General features: G+C 41.7%; 1 protein-coding gene across 9 annotated transcripts in view; it reads right to left on the minus strand.

Annotated features, from left to right (window-relative positions):
• The window catches only part of ENOX1 (ecto-NOX disulfide-thiol exchanger 1), a 550,660-nt gene that overhangs the window by 240,118 nt on the left and 293,139 nt on the right, over positions 1-17,403 (minus strand). For 7 of the 9 annotated variants that reach the window (XM_064586067.1, XM_064586066.1, XM_064586062.1 and 4 more), the window contains 2 exons: positions 11,553-11,699; positions 5,785-5,889 (listed from right to left, as the gene is read on the minus strand). The exons of 1 other annotated variant lie outside the window; for it this stretch is intronic. In XM_064586067.1, coding sequence (XP_064442137.1) covers positions 5,785-5,889; positions 11,553-11,640 — 193 coding nt within the window. In that variant the 5' untranslated portion in view covers positions 11,641-11,699. The remainder of the gene's footprint in view (positions 1-5,784; positions 5,890-11,552; positions 11,700-17,403) is intronic. One more of the 9 variants, XM_054506336.2, reaches the window with a different exon arrangement.

The following is a 17,403-nucleotide window of genomic DNA, read 5'->3' on the forward strand; positions in this document are numbered from 1 at the left end:
ACATAAATACTGTTCATTTGGAAAAATGTTCTCTTTAAACTATTCTCTTAGTGCATTTTTTATACATAATTTGATGTATAGATATTAGATTTACATACAACTGTTCCAGTATACATCTTCTATATAAAGCAAAGTGAATCTGTGACAAAAATTCCTACCCTATTCTGGTGTGGGGAGCAAATAAATGACCAGTGTCCCCAAGAGCATGGTGCCATATGCCTAGTTTTATGTAACGCTTTCCTCTTAAAAATAAGAATATTAAAAAAACAAACTTGTCTTTGGGAACTTTCTTCAGGAAATTTCAGAAGACTATGGATTTTACATTACACTTTGATTGGCTATATTTTCCTCAACCTCAGAATTCTTATATTAAAAGAGCTGATGCTGACATAATGTGGTCCAACGCCATCCATATGTATAGAACTCCCAGTGCACATCATCCACTCTGCTCTCTGCAGGTGACACAAGATGAATCAGGCACAGTCCACAGGTCCTGCCTTCCAAGAGCCCACAGCTAGGCTGGCAGGACAGACAGCTGGATAACTGGGGGTAATGGAATGGGACTATATTCCAGTGGTGTGAAGAAAATGCTCTGGCAGCGTAGAATAAAGAGTGAGGATTCAGGAAGGGGACATGGGAGTAGGGAGAGCAGAGGCTCAGCAGAGAAGATGACATTTGAGCTGGGTCTTAAAGGATGAGTAAGATTAGACCAGGCAGACGAGAGCATTCCAAGTTGGAAAAAACAATTCAGCCCATGCACGCCAAGTTTTAAAAATCAGACTTTTAAGAGTGTTTTACTTCAGGCAGGCCTTGGTGGCTCAGTCGGTTAAGCATCTGCCTTCAGTTCAGGTCATGATCCCGCAGTCCTGGGATTGAGCCCCACACTGAGCCCCACACTGAGCCCTGCAACGGACTCCCTGCTCAAGTGGGGAGTCTGCTTCTCCCTCTGCTCCTCCCCCTGTTCGTGTGCTCTCTCAAATAAATATTTTTTTTAAAAGTGTTTTTCTTCAAAAAGATTTAAGTTTGCAAAGCCTAACATGAGATAAGATCACAAACTGGATGGTTTCTTTCTCACCAGCCTGCCCTTCTCCCAAAGACCCTAGATGTTTAGGAAGTCTGTGTAATTAGAAGGAACGAGGACTGAGAGCCCCTTGGTAGGAGCAGAGAAACTGAAAATCCTTCCGGAACTGAAATAACCAGCACTACAGGCCTGTGAGGACAAGTGCTCGTGCTGAAATGAGAAAAAACATACCGCAATGATCACGCCTTTTCGGTCTGCTTAAAATGCAAGTTAATCTCTTTAAGAAAGAGGGCCTGCCAAGAAAAAAGCCTGCAAAGTGCCATCCATTACGGGGTCTGTAAGAATTCCGATCTGTGCTAAGACCTATTTATTGGTCAGAAGGGAGGAGGGTGAGGAGAAATCAAGAATTTCCTTTCAGTGACTGAGTCACTCTGGTACGTGAGTGCAGGTGAAGGCTGGGCTGCAGCCTTCCTGTTTTGTACTATGCCTGTCTTCTGCCACAGAGGGAAGTGGAGGGGGAAAGCAAGCTTGGGTAGCCCCGGAGAAGGAAAGGAGGTCTGGGAAGTCCCTGTCCTCAGCTGGGTTCTAGGCAATGGCTCTAAGCCCTGAGGATTCTAGTGCTCAAGGGAGGATGGCTGGTTAGTGGCTGAGAGATGAAGAGGAGGACAGGACTTTGATAGGCTTTCATAGTGCCTAGAAGCTAGCCAAACCAGAGGAACATTTAGTTAGCTAGAACCTAAATATAACAGGTAATATTTTGCTTATCCCTATTTTATAAAATGAAGTTCATCCATTCATACTGGTATTATTTTCAAAGGGGTACATGTATGTGTGACTGTATGTGTGTGCACATAAGAGAGAAGTTAAAAAAAGAAACTGAGTGTCAGGATTGTGTACATTGTTTATTTTTCTTTGGGCCATCTGTAGGTAGAGTCAAGTTGCAGGAAGGACATATTTAGGATGCCTCAGAGATGTCTTCTTTTGTTCTTTTATTATTCCCCATATAAAAGGAGGCTTCTGAGAGGTGAGTGACTGGCCCCTGAGCCCATGGGGCCCCCATGCCTCCTCCCTGGCCGTGCAGGCTGTGAGGCATGGTGCAGGGATGCTCTAGGCTCTCAAGGCTTGGATTCTGGCTCCTAGTTTTGGGGGTCTGCTGCTGACTCACTGCATGAACTGGGGCCGGTCACAGTTTTCTCAGGTAAAAAACTCAAAGCCAGGGCTTGGATTTTAGAGACTTTTCATGGCGGTTTCCTCCTGCAGTGTTCTCTGATTCGGTTGCACAATATGATGTTCTAAAGAGATGTTTTCATCCTTCCGGGTTTTACATACTCATACTCAAGAGCCTCCGTAATAATAACAATGCCCCATCTAGTGTCCAAACAGGGAATATTGGTCCAGGAGTACACAGTGGGGAACAGCTCTTGGCCCTCCCTGGCATCAGGGCGCAGAATGGCAGTTGACAGAAAGGATGCCCCCCCCCGGGGGGTGGTCTTTATATCTCACTGACCCAAGTTGGTGACAAAGGAGATTTTTGAAAAGGCTGGGTTTTACAACTTTTAAGGGTGATGTACCATGCTAGCACAGTAAGACTTTTATTAAGGTTGCAAAAAAGGATCTTTCCTAACATTTGTACTGGCAGCGATGGCCATGAACATAGGAGAGCCTCAGGGGGCTGGGGATCAGAAGGCAGCACCTTGCTGATGGACAGTGCAAAGGGGTTCTGGGTGTGCCCCAAGCAACCCAGCCACGTTTTAGCATCTCGCTGAGATTTTCACAGACAGAACCTGTGAGTTTGGCAGGGTTTCAATTCCCTCACCTTTCCCTTTTCATTTCTTTCTTTCTAAATGCGCTCACACAAGGAAAACGGGCCTGATCATTAACAGCTAACCACATGCTCTTAGAACTTCCCACGTTCCTTACCACTCTGTCCCTCTTCTGACTTTAAGGCCACCCCATAGCAAAGAAACCATGGGAGGGAATGATCACAAATACTGGGACAATGCATGCATCGTTTAAGTGAGCAGGCTTCCTCCTTCTGTGTTTGACTCTCCTGTGCTGCTTTTTCTTCACTAAGTGCAGGGGCAATTGAATTTTTATACTGCCATGTAAAAATCGCTGCATTTTGGGACCTGCCTCCCTCTCGGAAGTCAATTCCGTGGAATACGTGTGCAGCGTCTCCTGCATGCCAGACACTGTCTTCATGATGTCTGGGCTGAGAGAACATAGTGAGCCCAAACTCAGAAATTCTCCATCATGCTGCCCATCCTGCCCACAGCATTGTGACCTAGATTACCGGAAGCACGTTTCACTTCTTGTGACCAAGTTCTCAGCGGCAGAGATTTTTCTCCTTGTTTATTATACTTAAGCCTGATTCTCTTGATTGTTGAACCCATGCCAGCAAGTGCTTATCTTTTAGAATTCTGCAATGCTGACCAGGCTGACAGCCGGAAAAACTCACCTGCCTGCTGACCTGCTTTGATCTCTTCTTACTAACTGGTTGCTTCTCTGTGACCTCCCTCACCAGTCAGCCTTCCGTCCTTACCTTCCAGTCAACCACTTGGAATTGTATGATTTACTAGCGCAATGCGGCTTCTGCTCATTTCTGAATCTGCCTCCATGTGATCCATATTCCAAAACTCACTTGATTCCAGGGTGTCCCAAATTGTCCTTAACTCCCTCATCACACATTCCATATACCTGCTCCATGATCTTCATGCTCATCCTGAGAGCAGCATGCCCTCTGACTGAATTCAGTGATGATCTCTGCTCAGTCCCACTGATCTCAATACAGGTCTGGTGAGCTGTGGTATTCTTGAGTACAACTATTACCTGGTAACCAGTAACTCAGGAGGCTCAAACAGAAAACTGGCCAATGAGATTTGCCTCAGAGGGCCACCAGAACACAGTGATCATTGATAAATACTGAAGAAAGAAGACATCTGGAATATTTACTGAACATCTAGAATGGTGCCTGGTACATGAGGGGGATTCAAAAAGATTTTGGCAAGTTATGTATGGTATCTTTTAAATAACAAATTGTAAATGTTTGGAGCTATGATTGGATAATGTCAGCTCCTTCTGGTTAAAGAATCTATCTGATTCATATTGATATCCCCAGGGCCCAGCACAGTGCCTGGTATATAGTAGGTTGATAGATATTTGTTGAATTAAAATGACTTTGTTGAAAAGAGTATGTCAAATGTACTTCCAGAAGATGTCTAATTTCCCAGGAGTCTAGATGCGGTAGGACATCTTAAACATCCAGACAAAACTATCAGATTGGTTGGACCCCTAAATCTACAATATTCTTGAAGGACTAGAGCCTGTGAATCTACCGAATGGGTATGAACCACAACAAGGGAAGAATAGGAACTCTTCAGTGACCTAATGTACATTCCTCTCCTGCCGGGAGCCTCTGCACTTTCAGGTTTGGCCTGGGATGCAAGACATCCTTCTGGATAGCTACTTACTCATAAGCAAAAATAGGAAGCTGGGTTTGGCCATGCATCTCTTATGTCTGACACATGGATGAGCATGAAACAGCCAGCTATGGGCCCTCTAATGGAGCCCAACACAGTTGCCAAAACAGCTGGATGGCAAAGGGCCAAGAATGTAACGCTCTTAGTGAATGGTGTAAGGCTAAGCGGTTTAGGACGCTTAGTTTTTTGTTATAGTTGAAGCTATCCAGAAATGTAGGGAACACTATACTTAGGTCATTCAAGGGTGCAAGATTTTCAAACTATATTAGAATGTGTTAGCACTCATTTTGCATAAACTATAAAGCATCCATTTTTAAAATACTCGTAGCAATCAATGCTTTTAATTGAGCTGAAAAAACATATAGAGATAGAGAAATGTTTAGTCCGAGCTATGGTTCCTGACAGTCATCTTCACAGATAAATTTCCACAATGGATGTTTCAATTAAGACAGTAATATTTATTGAAAGGTAAGCCATAAATGCATAGCCACGTGAAACAGTATAGAACAGAAGTAATTTATACTGCAGCTGGTGTACTGCATTTGAGCCCTGCTTTGATTTTATCAGCATTTGTCAATTAATCAACGTGAACCTTGTAAAACATGTTCTCTTATTAGTGGAAACAAGCAATTGCTTGCAGACTTTGAAGGAAAGGTCATTTAATAATTTGCTAATTGTGCAAAGATAGATTTAAATTTAAAAAGAAAGGCAAACTCCCATTACCACGTGCATAAACGCGACTTTAAGTTTAACCTTGCTCACTTAAATGTGGTCCATGGTTCCATTTTTGTTTTCATTTTTAACTGAATAGCAGAGAAAGATTAAGACCAAAAAAAGTAACCTCCGGATTTTAAATTTATTTTAAGAAACTTTTTGTTGTCACCTTTCCCATTTCAAAGGAGTTGCAAGCCTTGAGGCTATGGTTCTCAATGAATCAATTGCATTTTCTTGGCAAAAAAAAAAGAAAAAAGACAAAGCAAAAGAAATAGAAAAGAGCAGCACAAAAGAGCCATACAGTGGCAATGTTCTGTCTCCTTTCGGTTTTGTTTATTTGCCTCACCTCATCCTTCACCCTGCTAGATGAGATGTCAGCCCCAGCTTCTGATGGCTGGTTCATTTTAAGTTCAGTGAGAAAGAAGCTGAGTCAAGTTCTCCCGGGCAAGCCCCACACCAGCACCCTGGCCGACGCCCCCCACCACCCAGAAAGTGCTTCAACTTCCCGCGTCACCAAGTGCTCCGTGGTCACCCACGGGGACGCCACCACGTTTAAAATGGGGAACATACCTCGGAGAGCAATTTCTACACCAGGGTCTGCAGGGCTAAATCGAGAAATCCGCACCATCTTAGAAGTGTCTGTGACACCGAAGATGAGCTCCCACGCCTTGAGGCCTTTGTAAGAGAAAGAATTTTGTACGGAGTTTACAGAGACGACATCTGTGGAATGGAGATGGGTCTTGCCAGACCCGGTCTGGGCAAACTGCTTTGCTGCACAGCTCCTTTTACAAGAGCTACGAGGCCCAGGTTGCTCTCTGCCTGCTCAAACTGGCTTATCAATCCATTCCATTCCGTTCTGTTCTCCTTCTAAATAAGTCATTATTTCAGGCACATTTCCCTAAGCAGATGCAAACACTCTTCCTGTGTGAGATTCCCTTGGGCGAATTAGGCTTCTTGGAAAAGGGTCAAGGAGCAATCAAACAAAATACCTACTGAGAAACAAGCCTGTGGCTTTAGGGGATGCTGTCCGTCACACAGGCCAGGAGTCAAATTTTAGATACTGCTCGGCCGCAATCTTGAGCGTGATAGGGCCGGTGATGGGGAGCACAGTCCGGCTATCTGCAGCCGAAGTTTCTTTTTTGGTCATAAGCAATAGGTTTATTTTTTTGCCCCAGCTTTACTGAGGTAGAACTGGCAGAAACAATTGTATACATTTAACGTGTACATACAGTGGTAGACAGATAGAGAGAGAGACAGTGAAATGATGACCGCAATAAAGTTAGTTAACAAATCCATCACCTCACATAGTTACCTTTCTTTGTGTCTGGCGAGAAGGGCTTATGTCTTAAGGAAACAAAACTGATAGTCATAAGACAATGGAAAAATTTCCTTGTCTTAATATTTCTAATTAAATGCTGCTAATCAAATTCCAATTTCTTAATTAAACTAATAAAAACTTTTAGAAGGGAAAAAGTTATCATTAAATTGCTATCTTCGGTTCTCATCATCTTATCTAACAAATGTGGGCTATTTCTGAAATAAATACTCTTTACATCTCTTTTTTCTTTGAGTCAGAGGGAGAAAAGTACCTCTGATGTTCTTTTAATATTTGCTTTTATTTACTTCACCTTCAGTTAGCTCACTTCCATATATCAAGATTCTTCTCCAAACAGGAGAGACAAGAGGCACATGCAAAGGGGGGCAGGCAGGTGGCCCACCTTCAAGAAACAGAAGAGCTGCTCCCGGGCAAGAGTTACTTCCACCTAAAACACACATACCATATTACGAAGCCACAGGGAAAAATGAATGGAGGTGGATGGCAGGTTTTCATTTGTTTCCCTGACATTCTGTAAATAAGTGTGTGTGTTTCAGTTCAAACGGTTCCATTATCTTGGAGGTCTTAACCATTTGTAATAGTTTCTGAAGTGTTCAGAGCCTGTGCTCGAGGAGTATTATTGGCATTCAATGTAGTCATGCTACCTGAAGCAGGTTTACAACTCTGTTCGTGGTTATCTTTGATCATCTCCATTTGAAAGTAAGTTCAGCCTCGTGAGGTGGCTGAAGCATCCTCTGATGTTTCAGTTTGTTGGTCAGCGCCCCCCAAATTCCCCGAACATCTGGCTCTGCTGGGCACCCTCACACTCTTCACATGAAACTACAATTGGCAAGGTCAAGGTAGGGGGGTGGAAATGGTGGCCAGCGGTGTTAAACTAAGAAACATGTTTAAAAAAGGGCAGCCTTGGGCGCCTGGGTGGCTCAGTTGGTTAAGCGACTGCCTTCGGCTCAGGTCATGATCCTGGAGTCCCGAGATCGAGTCCCACATCGGGCTCCCTGCTCAGCAGGGGGTCTGCTTCTCCCTCTGCCCTCTTCTCTCTCGTGCTCTCTGTCTCTCATTCTCTCTCTAATAAATAAACAAAATCTTTAAAAAAAAAAAAAAAAAGGGCAGCCTTGTTTGAAAATGTACCCGGGATTTTGGTTGTCTTCGGGTGTGATGAGGCCAGCATTTTAGGAGATGCTTGCCAATGAAAAGACAGTCTGCTATGTCCAGTTCCCAAGAGGAGGGGGGCGTGCAGTGCCGAGACGGCCTGGAGGCACTGGGGTCGGCTGGAATCAGAGGCGATAAGGGGGGAACATGGCAACTAACTTGTTTGTGGTTTCTGCAGGAAAGGCAAAGCAAGGCAAGGCAAGAGGTTTAGGATTGGCTAGTTTGCATAATTTCAGTGGGTTCTGTGGTATGCAGTTGGTTCCTAGCTGTCCAGTACCTGGCCCTGAGGTGATTTAAGGCAGGGGGATAATATTCTGGACTGCAAGAGCCTGATAAAAGGAGGCGGGTGGGGGCATAGACTCAGGATTGCTTGACGTCAAAGGGTGTTCCTAGGCCAAGTGAATTAGCTAACCCTGCAAGGAGAGTGCCTCCCCCAGGATCTGCGAGGCCCTAAGATGTCCAAGTATCATAAAATACAGACAATGAAAAACAATCTTGTTGAAAACACTGCCATAAGAAGCATAAAAACAACGTTCCTCAGACTCCACCGTGCAGAGAGATCTCCAGGGTATTCTGTTAAACTACATGCTGATTCATTAGATCAGGTGGGGTTTGAGACTTTGCATTTCCAATAAACTCCCTGGTGCTGCTGGGACAACACTTTGAGAACTTAGGGATAAGAATATCACTATAAGTCTCCTCTTGGGTCACCTTCTGCAGGGAAAAGGGAAGGACTTAACATTTACTGAACCCTGCTGTGCACCAGATACTGCTGGGCACTGAATATTCAGACTTCATCTTGTTTCACTTGGACAACACCCTCGGCTAGTAGGAAAAATTATCCCAATTTTATAGGAAAGAACTGAGGCTCCGGGTGATTAAGTCACCTGCGTTGGGTCACTTAGCTAAAAGTAAGAAGTTATAAATGTATCTGACCTAAAAACTCTTTTTTTTTTTTTGGTCCCACTACAACATCAGTACAGACGGTACCACTCTGATGGAAAATAAAAAGTCTCGGCTGATAAAAGCTTCATGAAGTATAAATTCCATGGAGTTGAATCATGGGGCACTTACAACGTGACTTTTGAAAAGAAGGGAAATTCTAAATGGTGTTCATTATCTCAGGACCAGAAATAAATGGTGCTGACTAAATAACTTATATTTTATTATGGCCATTCGAGAAACACTGGAAATGGGACTCCCTCTGAAACTAGTGTTTTTATTTTAAGAAGTGATGCGTGAAAATGGTAAGATATATACAACAGAAGTTACTCCTCCTCCCACGTGCCCTTAGTTCTACGGCTCAGAGAGAACTATTGTTAGGTTTGTGTAGCCTTCTAGAGATTCTGGACAAATAATAAGATTCTATGCAAATAACTCCCTTTTTCATACAAATTCATTCAGAGAGTCATTTTAAGGCACTGGGGGGGAAAGCAGTAAATAAAACACACAGAAGCCCTCATGTACCTTACATTCCAGTAGGGAATACAGATCATAAACAAACAAGTAAAATAATTATATGGTATGTCAAATAGGGCTAATCCTAATGGAGCAAAAGCGGGAGAGGGGATGCTTGTGATTATCAATGCAGTGGTTAAGGACGACCTCACTGAAACGGTGATATCGCAGTAAAGACACGAAGGGGATCCTTCTGTTCCACGCTGACTTTTCCCTGGTACGTGTTAAAGCTCTCACCGTATCAGAACGGAACAGGTCTACCTCGTTCTCTTTAGTGGCTCCACAGTATGCCACTGTTGGCATACAGGAATGTTCTAGATTAATCCTGTTGTGTAATTTGTTAAGATGATCAGTCAGTGGTCATAAAAAGATTGGGGAACATGGCATCGAACCTGATGAAGTAGAAAGGGATTTCATTCAGCTGGGTGTGAGAAGCTGTGGCTGTCAGTCAGTCCCAGTGTGCCACTCGCCCTGCATGCTCATGGTATCACTGAGTATTCCCCCCTTTCCTGCCTCATCTTAGTCTGTGCCACTGTCCACCAGGCAGTAGAAGTTCCTCTAGCGGGGGGGTCAGGGTGACATCCTGTTTGCAATTTTCCTCAATGCCAGGCTACCTGGAGTCCTTGCAGAGTCAAAGAAAAACTCTGTCCCTCCAGGTGACAAGCTTTATATATCCCCCACAAAGGAAGCAGAAGCAAACATTTAGGGAGCAGTTAACCCTCTGGGCTCTGAAGGCAATCTTCCCCTTTAGGAGAAAGCATATAAGCTTCCCTAAAACAAAAACAAACAAAATCCTTACCTTCCAGTAATACTTATTTATGTGGATGCAGATGTTTAACTCTGGGCCGTATGACTGAACAGATTCCACATTTAATGAAAGATTAATTTATTCATTTAATTATTATCTGAGGCAGTACCTGGATTATGTCAGCACTCTGCCAAGCTCTGTAGGACGAATACATATCAGTGCAATATGGCTCCTCCCCCTGTCACCTTCTAGCCTTTTAGCAAAGACAGGACAAGAAAAAAACAAAACAACACAACCAAACACAACACACCAGGAATTTGGTAAGTGGTGCCAAAGGCAATACAACAAGGATTAAAATAAAGGAGAGACTGCTCTGACCCAGGGCCCCTCAAAGACCCTTCAGAGAGGAATCTGAGCCGAGATACAAAACGGGTAAAGTGGAACAAGGGGACTCTGGGACTGGGTGGGTGTGTGTGTGGATACGTGTGAGTGGAAGGTGAGCAAAGGCCCCGGTGAGGGGGAGTACATATGCCGCATGGGACCGTGAAGTGGCTGTGTAGAGCTTAACCCCGAATGTGGGGTGTGCTTGTGGATGAAGGGCAAGTTGCTTGGAGTGTGAACAGCAGATGGTCCTAAGGCCCCTACTTCGTTATTAGATGTGGGATAAATAATAGTTTTGAAAGAGATCCAAAAAGGCACCATCAGTTTCTTCCTCTTTTTTTTTTTTTTTTTTTTTTGGTGTATGGGAGCAAGGGAGGGTTGTACACTTTGGTTTTACAACCTCTATTTCTAATGCCAGTAATTTTTAAAACCTACTTCATACTTCTCAAAATAATGTATGCCTATAGTTTAAAAAAGCACATAGTATTATTATGGTACTATAAGGCCTATAACTAAAAACAACCATCCCTTCTGTCACCTGTCCCCACCACCCCTTTCCTGCTCCTCTGAGGAGACGTTTTTTGGTTTGCTTTATTATGAAGGAGAGTTATTTGCCAGAGTGAGCTCGCTATTAACAGGTAAGGCTTTTGCCCACCCAGTTAGTTACTCTCGGTTTGATAAATCTATGCACTTGTCCAGAGGAGAGAGACTAACCGGTAACTAACCCGTCCCTCCCGACAAAGAGAGTGAATCCTGCCATAGGAGAAAAAACTACTTTTAACTTCCAATTCTGATATTTGATTCCATATTTTTAAAATGTGTACATACTGATATTTCTCAAGTCACCATTTTTAGAGATTATCTTCTGTCTCACTAGGAGGCAAAGAAAAATTTAGCATCCTTGTACCATCACCACCTCCCAACAAGCTTCCTCCCACATCTCTCCAGTATGTTAAAGTAGCAATCTGGGGTTGAATCAAAATTCTGTTTAGATTGTTATGACTATACAATAATTATTTACTATCAAGCCACATAGTGTAAGAAAACACTTCCTATCTTGTGCAATATTTAGTTTTTCCTTTCCTTTTTTTTGGTCCATCTATTAATAACTGCTCCTGAACTTTCCAAATGAACTATAAAAACCCTATTAAAACCATTTTTTTTCCCCATGATCAATGCCATCAGTTAATCTGTCACATCTATTCTTCCCTGGAGGAGCCTCCCATTGAGTTGTCTGGTCTAGCGGTTTCCCAGGCCAGCGCCCACCTGTTGTCCTGGGGCTTCTTTTTAACACCATCTTGCGAAATCCCTGCGCCTCTCGCCTGTGTTGGGTCCCCCGTTTCCTGGATCCCATGGCTTCCTCTTTCTTGGATTACATCCTCATTTTTGTAGAGCACATTCTCTAGTAGCTTCCTGAGAAAAGGTACATGGGAGGTAAATTCGTTGAGACCTTCCTTGAGCAACTGAAAATGTCTTAATTCTACTCTCATGCTTGCTAGTTAAGCTTGTCATTAAATCCTAAGTAAAAAGTCATCCCCCTCAGCATTCTGAGGGCCAGACTGTCTTCTAGCTTCCAGTGTGGTGCTTGAGGAGTCTGATGTCATTGGCATTCCTGATCTTTTATATATGACCTGTTTTATTTCTCTGGAAGGTTTTAGAATCTTCTTTGTAATCCCTGGTGTTCTGAAGCCTCATACTACAGAATCTCAATGAGGATCTTTTCTTATCCATTGTTCTGGACCCTTCAAATCTGGATATTCCTATTGTTCCATTTTGGAAATTTTTCTTGTATTATTTTTTAATAATTGTCTCCTCACTATGAACATAGGTTTCCAGTCTCATGAATTTTTCCTGGGTTTTATATATTTATTATGTATTCTACTCTGGTCTAGTTTGTTTATCCAGAGAATTTTAGGTTACCCAAAATCAACTACTAACCACCTGACAACTGCTTTCAGGGAGGATGTTGCCCAAAACATTTTAACTCTCCATTTTTTTCAAGGGATCATTGTGCAAAGTGAGTTGAACTCTAAGAATTTATCTTTATAGTGTCTCATTATTATCTTGGCTCTAGAAGTTTGGACCAATAATCAACCTGAGGCAGATGCCACATCAATTTCTTAGTACACAGGAAGGAAGGAAAGAAGGGAGGGAGGAAGGGATGACAGGAGGGAGGGAGGGAGGGAAGGGGGAAGGAGAGATGGAGGGATAGAGTGGGGAAGGAAATAAAATAGAGAAACAGACATCAAGAAAGGGATTTTAAAAAATAGTGAGATGACTGGCCCAAATAACTATCTTAAGAAAAGCTGTAATTTTATTAAATAAGAGAAGAGACTGCAGAAAGTCATCTGACTTTAAGATAACTAAACAATGATCACTCACTTGGAAGGCATTCAAGTAATGAAATCACTAAATGTTTACCGTGAAACTCCATTCATTCATTCAACATGTACCCAAAATTCATATAAAAAACACCATTATCCAGCAAAAACAATCCAGATAAAAATTTTCACAATTACATGCCCAGAGTATCTTCCATGTATGTTCTTGTCCTTTTACTGTCCTGAAAAGTATCCATTTTTGGTTTCAGAATGCATGCATACATGTACGCACTAGTGTATATTGTATATATTCCTTTACCTCATTCCCTAAATAAATTTAAGTCCACTTGCTGGTTATCCTTTTAATATATTTTTATTTTTCCTTAGTACATTTCTTACAAATTTGCCTACCTGAAATTATGTAATTCTTTCTATACTATGCCATAACTCAATTATGGGCCAATAACTTTTTTAAAAAGTAAGTATGTTGTCAACAACAATGCTTCTAATGCAGCTGTGATCAAATCTTTGAGCTTGAGAAGATGAAAGACTTTGTAGTCAGACTGACCTTGTTTTAAGTCCTAACTCTTCCACTTACTGAGTGTATGATCTTCAGAAAGCTAACAATCTCCCCAGTAGGAAAAACAGACATAATATTATCTGCAGGTTTTTATGAGGATTAAATCACATAATGCATATAAAGAGCCTGACACAGTCTAGGTGCCCAATAAATAAAAGCGATTAAAATCAGAACATAAGAAGACACCTTTAACTCTCTAGAAGTACATCTTTTCTAAGTAGTTTTCAGTTCTGTTCTTAGGCACCACATCACTGGTAAGCTGGTCCATTGGAAGCAACTTGTGAGTTACTGAGGAGAGATGGGGATAAGTTCTTATAGGCAATTAGGGAAAGCAATATGAAAATGGGGGAAAAGAGGGAGCCTGAAAAAAAAATTAAAGAAAATATGTGACTCTGGACCTTAACCTTTTGGGGACACTGTTCATTTAATAGCAAAATTGGGAGGCTGGATGAAGTTCCTCCAGATATTAATGATAAAGAGTTCTAAGGTTAGGTAATTTTGGAATATGTGTTCATCTCCCCCATTCAAGGTACCAGTTTGGTTTTGTTCTACCTGGTGTATTACAAACTTATTTGCCCACAGATCATCACCACTTTTTTTTCCAGGTACTACTTATTAACATATTTTGGAAAGGACAATGAGTTGACCTGCAGCTTCCCATTCTATAATGTTTCTCTGAGTTTTATGACCTCAGCTAAATGTTCTGGATAAGGAGAATATAATGTGTCAGAGGTTTCATTTATTGATGATTTCTCCTACAGCAGCACATAACTTTTATGGGAGAAAGTCTATCATCATGATTTCAAGGAAATTTCAAATATATATTCTGATGATTGGGACTCACCAAGGAAAGTCTTACTATCTCGTCTCATCTGCATGGAACCATCAATAGCGCTGATCACCAGCGCACTGACTGAACCACTGCCGATTCAGTGGATTTGATTTGGGGACGAAGACAGATTACTGGGACACATCTGGCAATGTTGGCAATCAGTGAATGAAATGAATCAACAGGGTAGTGATGGACTGGCTGCTCATGATCAACAGGACCTGGATGGACAATGACTGTGGGACAAATGAATCTTTAGGCAGGACAGGACTACTTCGTGATACCAGAAGACTCAAATGGGCATTTCACGGGCATAATTCTTAATGCTATAATTACAAATTAAACTGTTAAAATGATTTGTTACTAAAACACTTTTACGGGGCCCTGGGTGACTCAGTCATTAGGGGTCTGCCTTTGGCTCAGGTCACGGTCCCAGGGTCCTGGAATCGAGCCCCGCATCGGGCTCCCTGCTCAGCAGGAAGCCTGCTTCTCCCTCTCCCACTCCCCTTGCTTGTGTTCCCTCTCTCCCTGTGTTTCTCTCTGTCAGATAAATAAAAACTTTAAAAAAAACCCAAAAAACAAAAAACAACACTTTCACTTCTTCTCTCAACCTACCAACATTACTTTTATCTGAAAGGAAAGGGCTGTGTTATATGTTGCTGGGAATAAAAGGATATATAGCAGGAAAGAGGCCAAAGAACCTACCAAAAAAGTATCCGGGAGCCAGATGCTCTGTCAGTAACTTTCCATGTAGCCTTCAATAAGTCTTTGTTTTCTTACTTGTAAAAATAACTATCCTCAAGGAGCTTATAGCTAAGTTGATTCTATTTACAAATTTGGGATTTTTCATTTAATGCCTTCTTACATTACAAAATCATTCTTAATTTATCTACATAGCAGAGATAAAAGTGAATGAATATTTTGATGTTCTTTAATTAATTACATGAAATAAACCCCCCTCCTTCATCTTAATTACAGGAATTCCAACATAACCTGTTGCTATGTTTTCCCTTTTTTCTCCTGATATGTCTCTTTCCCCTCAAGGCTGCTAAGGTTTTAAAGTGTTCTAATTATTTCTATCTTTTCTTTAAATACTCTGCCTCAAAAGCATACTTTTCCTCCTTCTCAAAAGGAAATTTATCAAAAAACAACATTGTAGGATCCAGAGAATGAGTGTGTTGGTAGTAAGGTGGCCAATCATCCTGGTTCGTGTGGGACTGATGGGTTTCCCACTGTGTAGGGCTCTCTGGGCTAAAACTGGGACAGTCTCTGGCAAACCATAACAGTGGGTAACCTTGGTTTGTAATCTGAGCAAGGACTGGATGCCCGCATCAGAAAGTCGCAATTTTAATCCCCCTATTAGAAGTTCTCTTCTTTCATTGCCAAACAGCTGTAGTAAGCAATCAGACACCAGATGGATGAATGAATTTAATGGCCTTCAAGTTTCCTTTACACCATTGGTTCTCAATTCTGGCTTCTTTCTAGAATCATCTGGTTAAGCTTTTTAAAATGATATTATTCCCTGACTTGGTCTGAAGGTGAGTCCCAATCATCAGAATATATATTTGAAATTTCCCAGCTGATTCTAAGGTTACCGTGGGCTAAACAACACTACTTTGCATACATTCTGAGATTCCTACTATAGGTCTAATAAGAGCCACTCAAAGCAAGGAAAAATCTACTTTATGGCCTCTGACTTTTTAAATATTACATGCATGTTTCCATTTCACAGTTCAAACAAATGAGAACCCACAAACTGACTTTACATTTATTCACTTAAGGATCATGATATATAAGTTTCTGTCTTGTCATATTTTCATTCTGACCATCAATCACCACCATCTATTGACTTTTTGTGTGTGTGTGCACAAGAAGCTGTATTGGGCACTGTGGGGCCACAAAGGTTTAAAACTCAAGTTCTCTGCCTTCAGGGAGCTCACCGTGTGACACATGAAAGGTGACTAAATGATGGAGCCAATGACCTCAAGAGGAGATCAAAGAGGAAACGGCTATGGCCTGAGACAGTTGGGAAATCTGCACTGGGCAGTGGTAAGTAGGGCTTAAACCAGGCCTTGAGGACTGAGTGGAATTCCAGTTAGAACCAAGAAAGGCATCCCCAGTAGGGAGAAAAACACTTTTGGGGTAGGTAAGAAGCAAATATCAATGTAATAAAAGTAAAATAAACTAATGAAAACATAAATACACATTCTACACAATGCAAACCATATCTAGGGAGGCACGTAGCTCAGTATAAGGCCAACTGTTGTGCAAGGGGGTCATAATCACCCGGTCATTTTTTTGGTGATGACCACCCATGACACTGAAAATGAGAACTGGACTGGTGGATGAAATAGCTGGTTCGGGACAGGCATAAAGACAAGCTTGGGGAACAAGCCACCAAACAGCAGTAGTGGAAGTCCGTTCCCTCTCTCATGCTAGGCCCACTGAAGAGACCTAACTGCCCAGACATCAAGGCAAATGCTCCAGCAGTTACAATCGAACTCATGCCAAAGTTACACATTAGTTGTCATGTTATATGATGATCAATCATTGATTTTCAATTACTTTTATAATGCAATGGTCTTTTCTCTGGATTTCAGGATTAAAGCACTACTGTTCCATTTGTCTTTGCCTCCTAAAATAGTTAATTTTCCTATTTATTCCAATGTCTGGTCTTCATGCGAGATGTTAACTAAATGTCAATGAATGATCTGGGTATGCATCATCTCAGGAAGTCAGTTGGCAAAATTAACATTTAGAAGTAGGCACCACTGGTTATTTCACACATTATTAACTTATATTACAATTCAAATAAGCTTACAGCTGGCAAAAAAAAAAAAATCTCTTCTGTAAAGTGATCTTAAACATAATAGGCTTAATCAGAGATAAATTAAATTAGGCAGCCATGCATACTACAGCATATTAATTCTGAGTAGTTATTAAATACATTTTCTGTTATCAGTGGTGTGAACAACATTATATGCAAACAGATTCTTCAAGAGGGTAGCGAATGAAGTTTATGTCTGGGAGGCTACGTGCCTGACATTTTCCCATACTTTCTTATACTGTTAAATAATCTTTCCTGCTAATTGTGGCACTAGGTTTAGTTCCCATAAACAAGTCAAATTTACTCCCAGACAATTAAGCAAAAGAACAGCAAACAAAACTGCCAGGGTGATTTTGGGTTTTTCCAAAGGGAACTTTTCTACCTTTCTACGGCAATTTTTAAAAGAAGGCAGTAGTGAGGGACAGCTGGAGTAAAACTGTCCAAAGTATAAGGCAATGAATATTCATCACGTTAAAAAATGATGCATCTCATTGTGTGTTTTGGGTCACCTGTGTTGCCTGAGAAGATCCAAAGAAGGAAATTATTAAGGTTCAATGCTA

The sequence above is a fragment of the Mirounga angustirostris genome, unplaced genomic scaffold (assembly GCF_029215605.1).
Source record: "Mirounga angustirostris isolate CCGP_5_RB_7025 unplaced genomic scaffold, mMirAng1.0.hap1 SCAF_3, whole genome shotgun sequence".
Lineage (NCBI taxonomy): Eukaryota > Metazoa > Chordata > Mammalia > Carnivora > Phocidae > Mirounga > Mirounga angustirostris.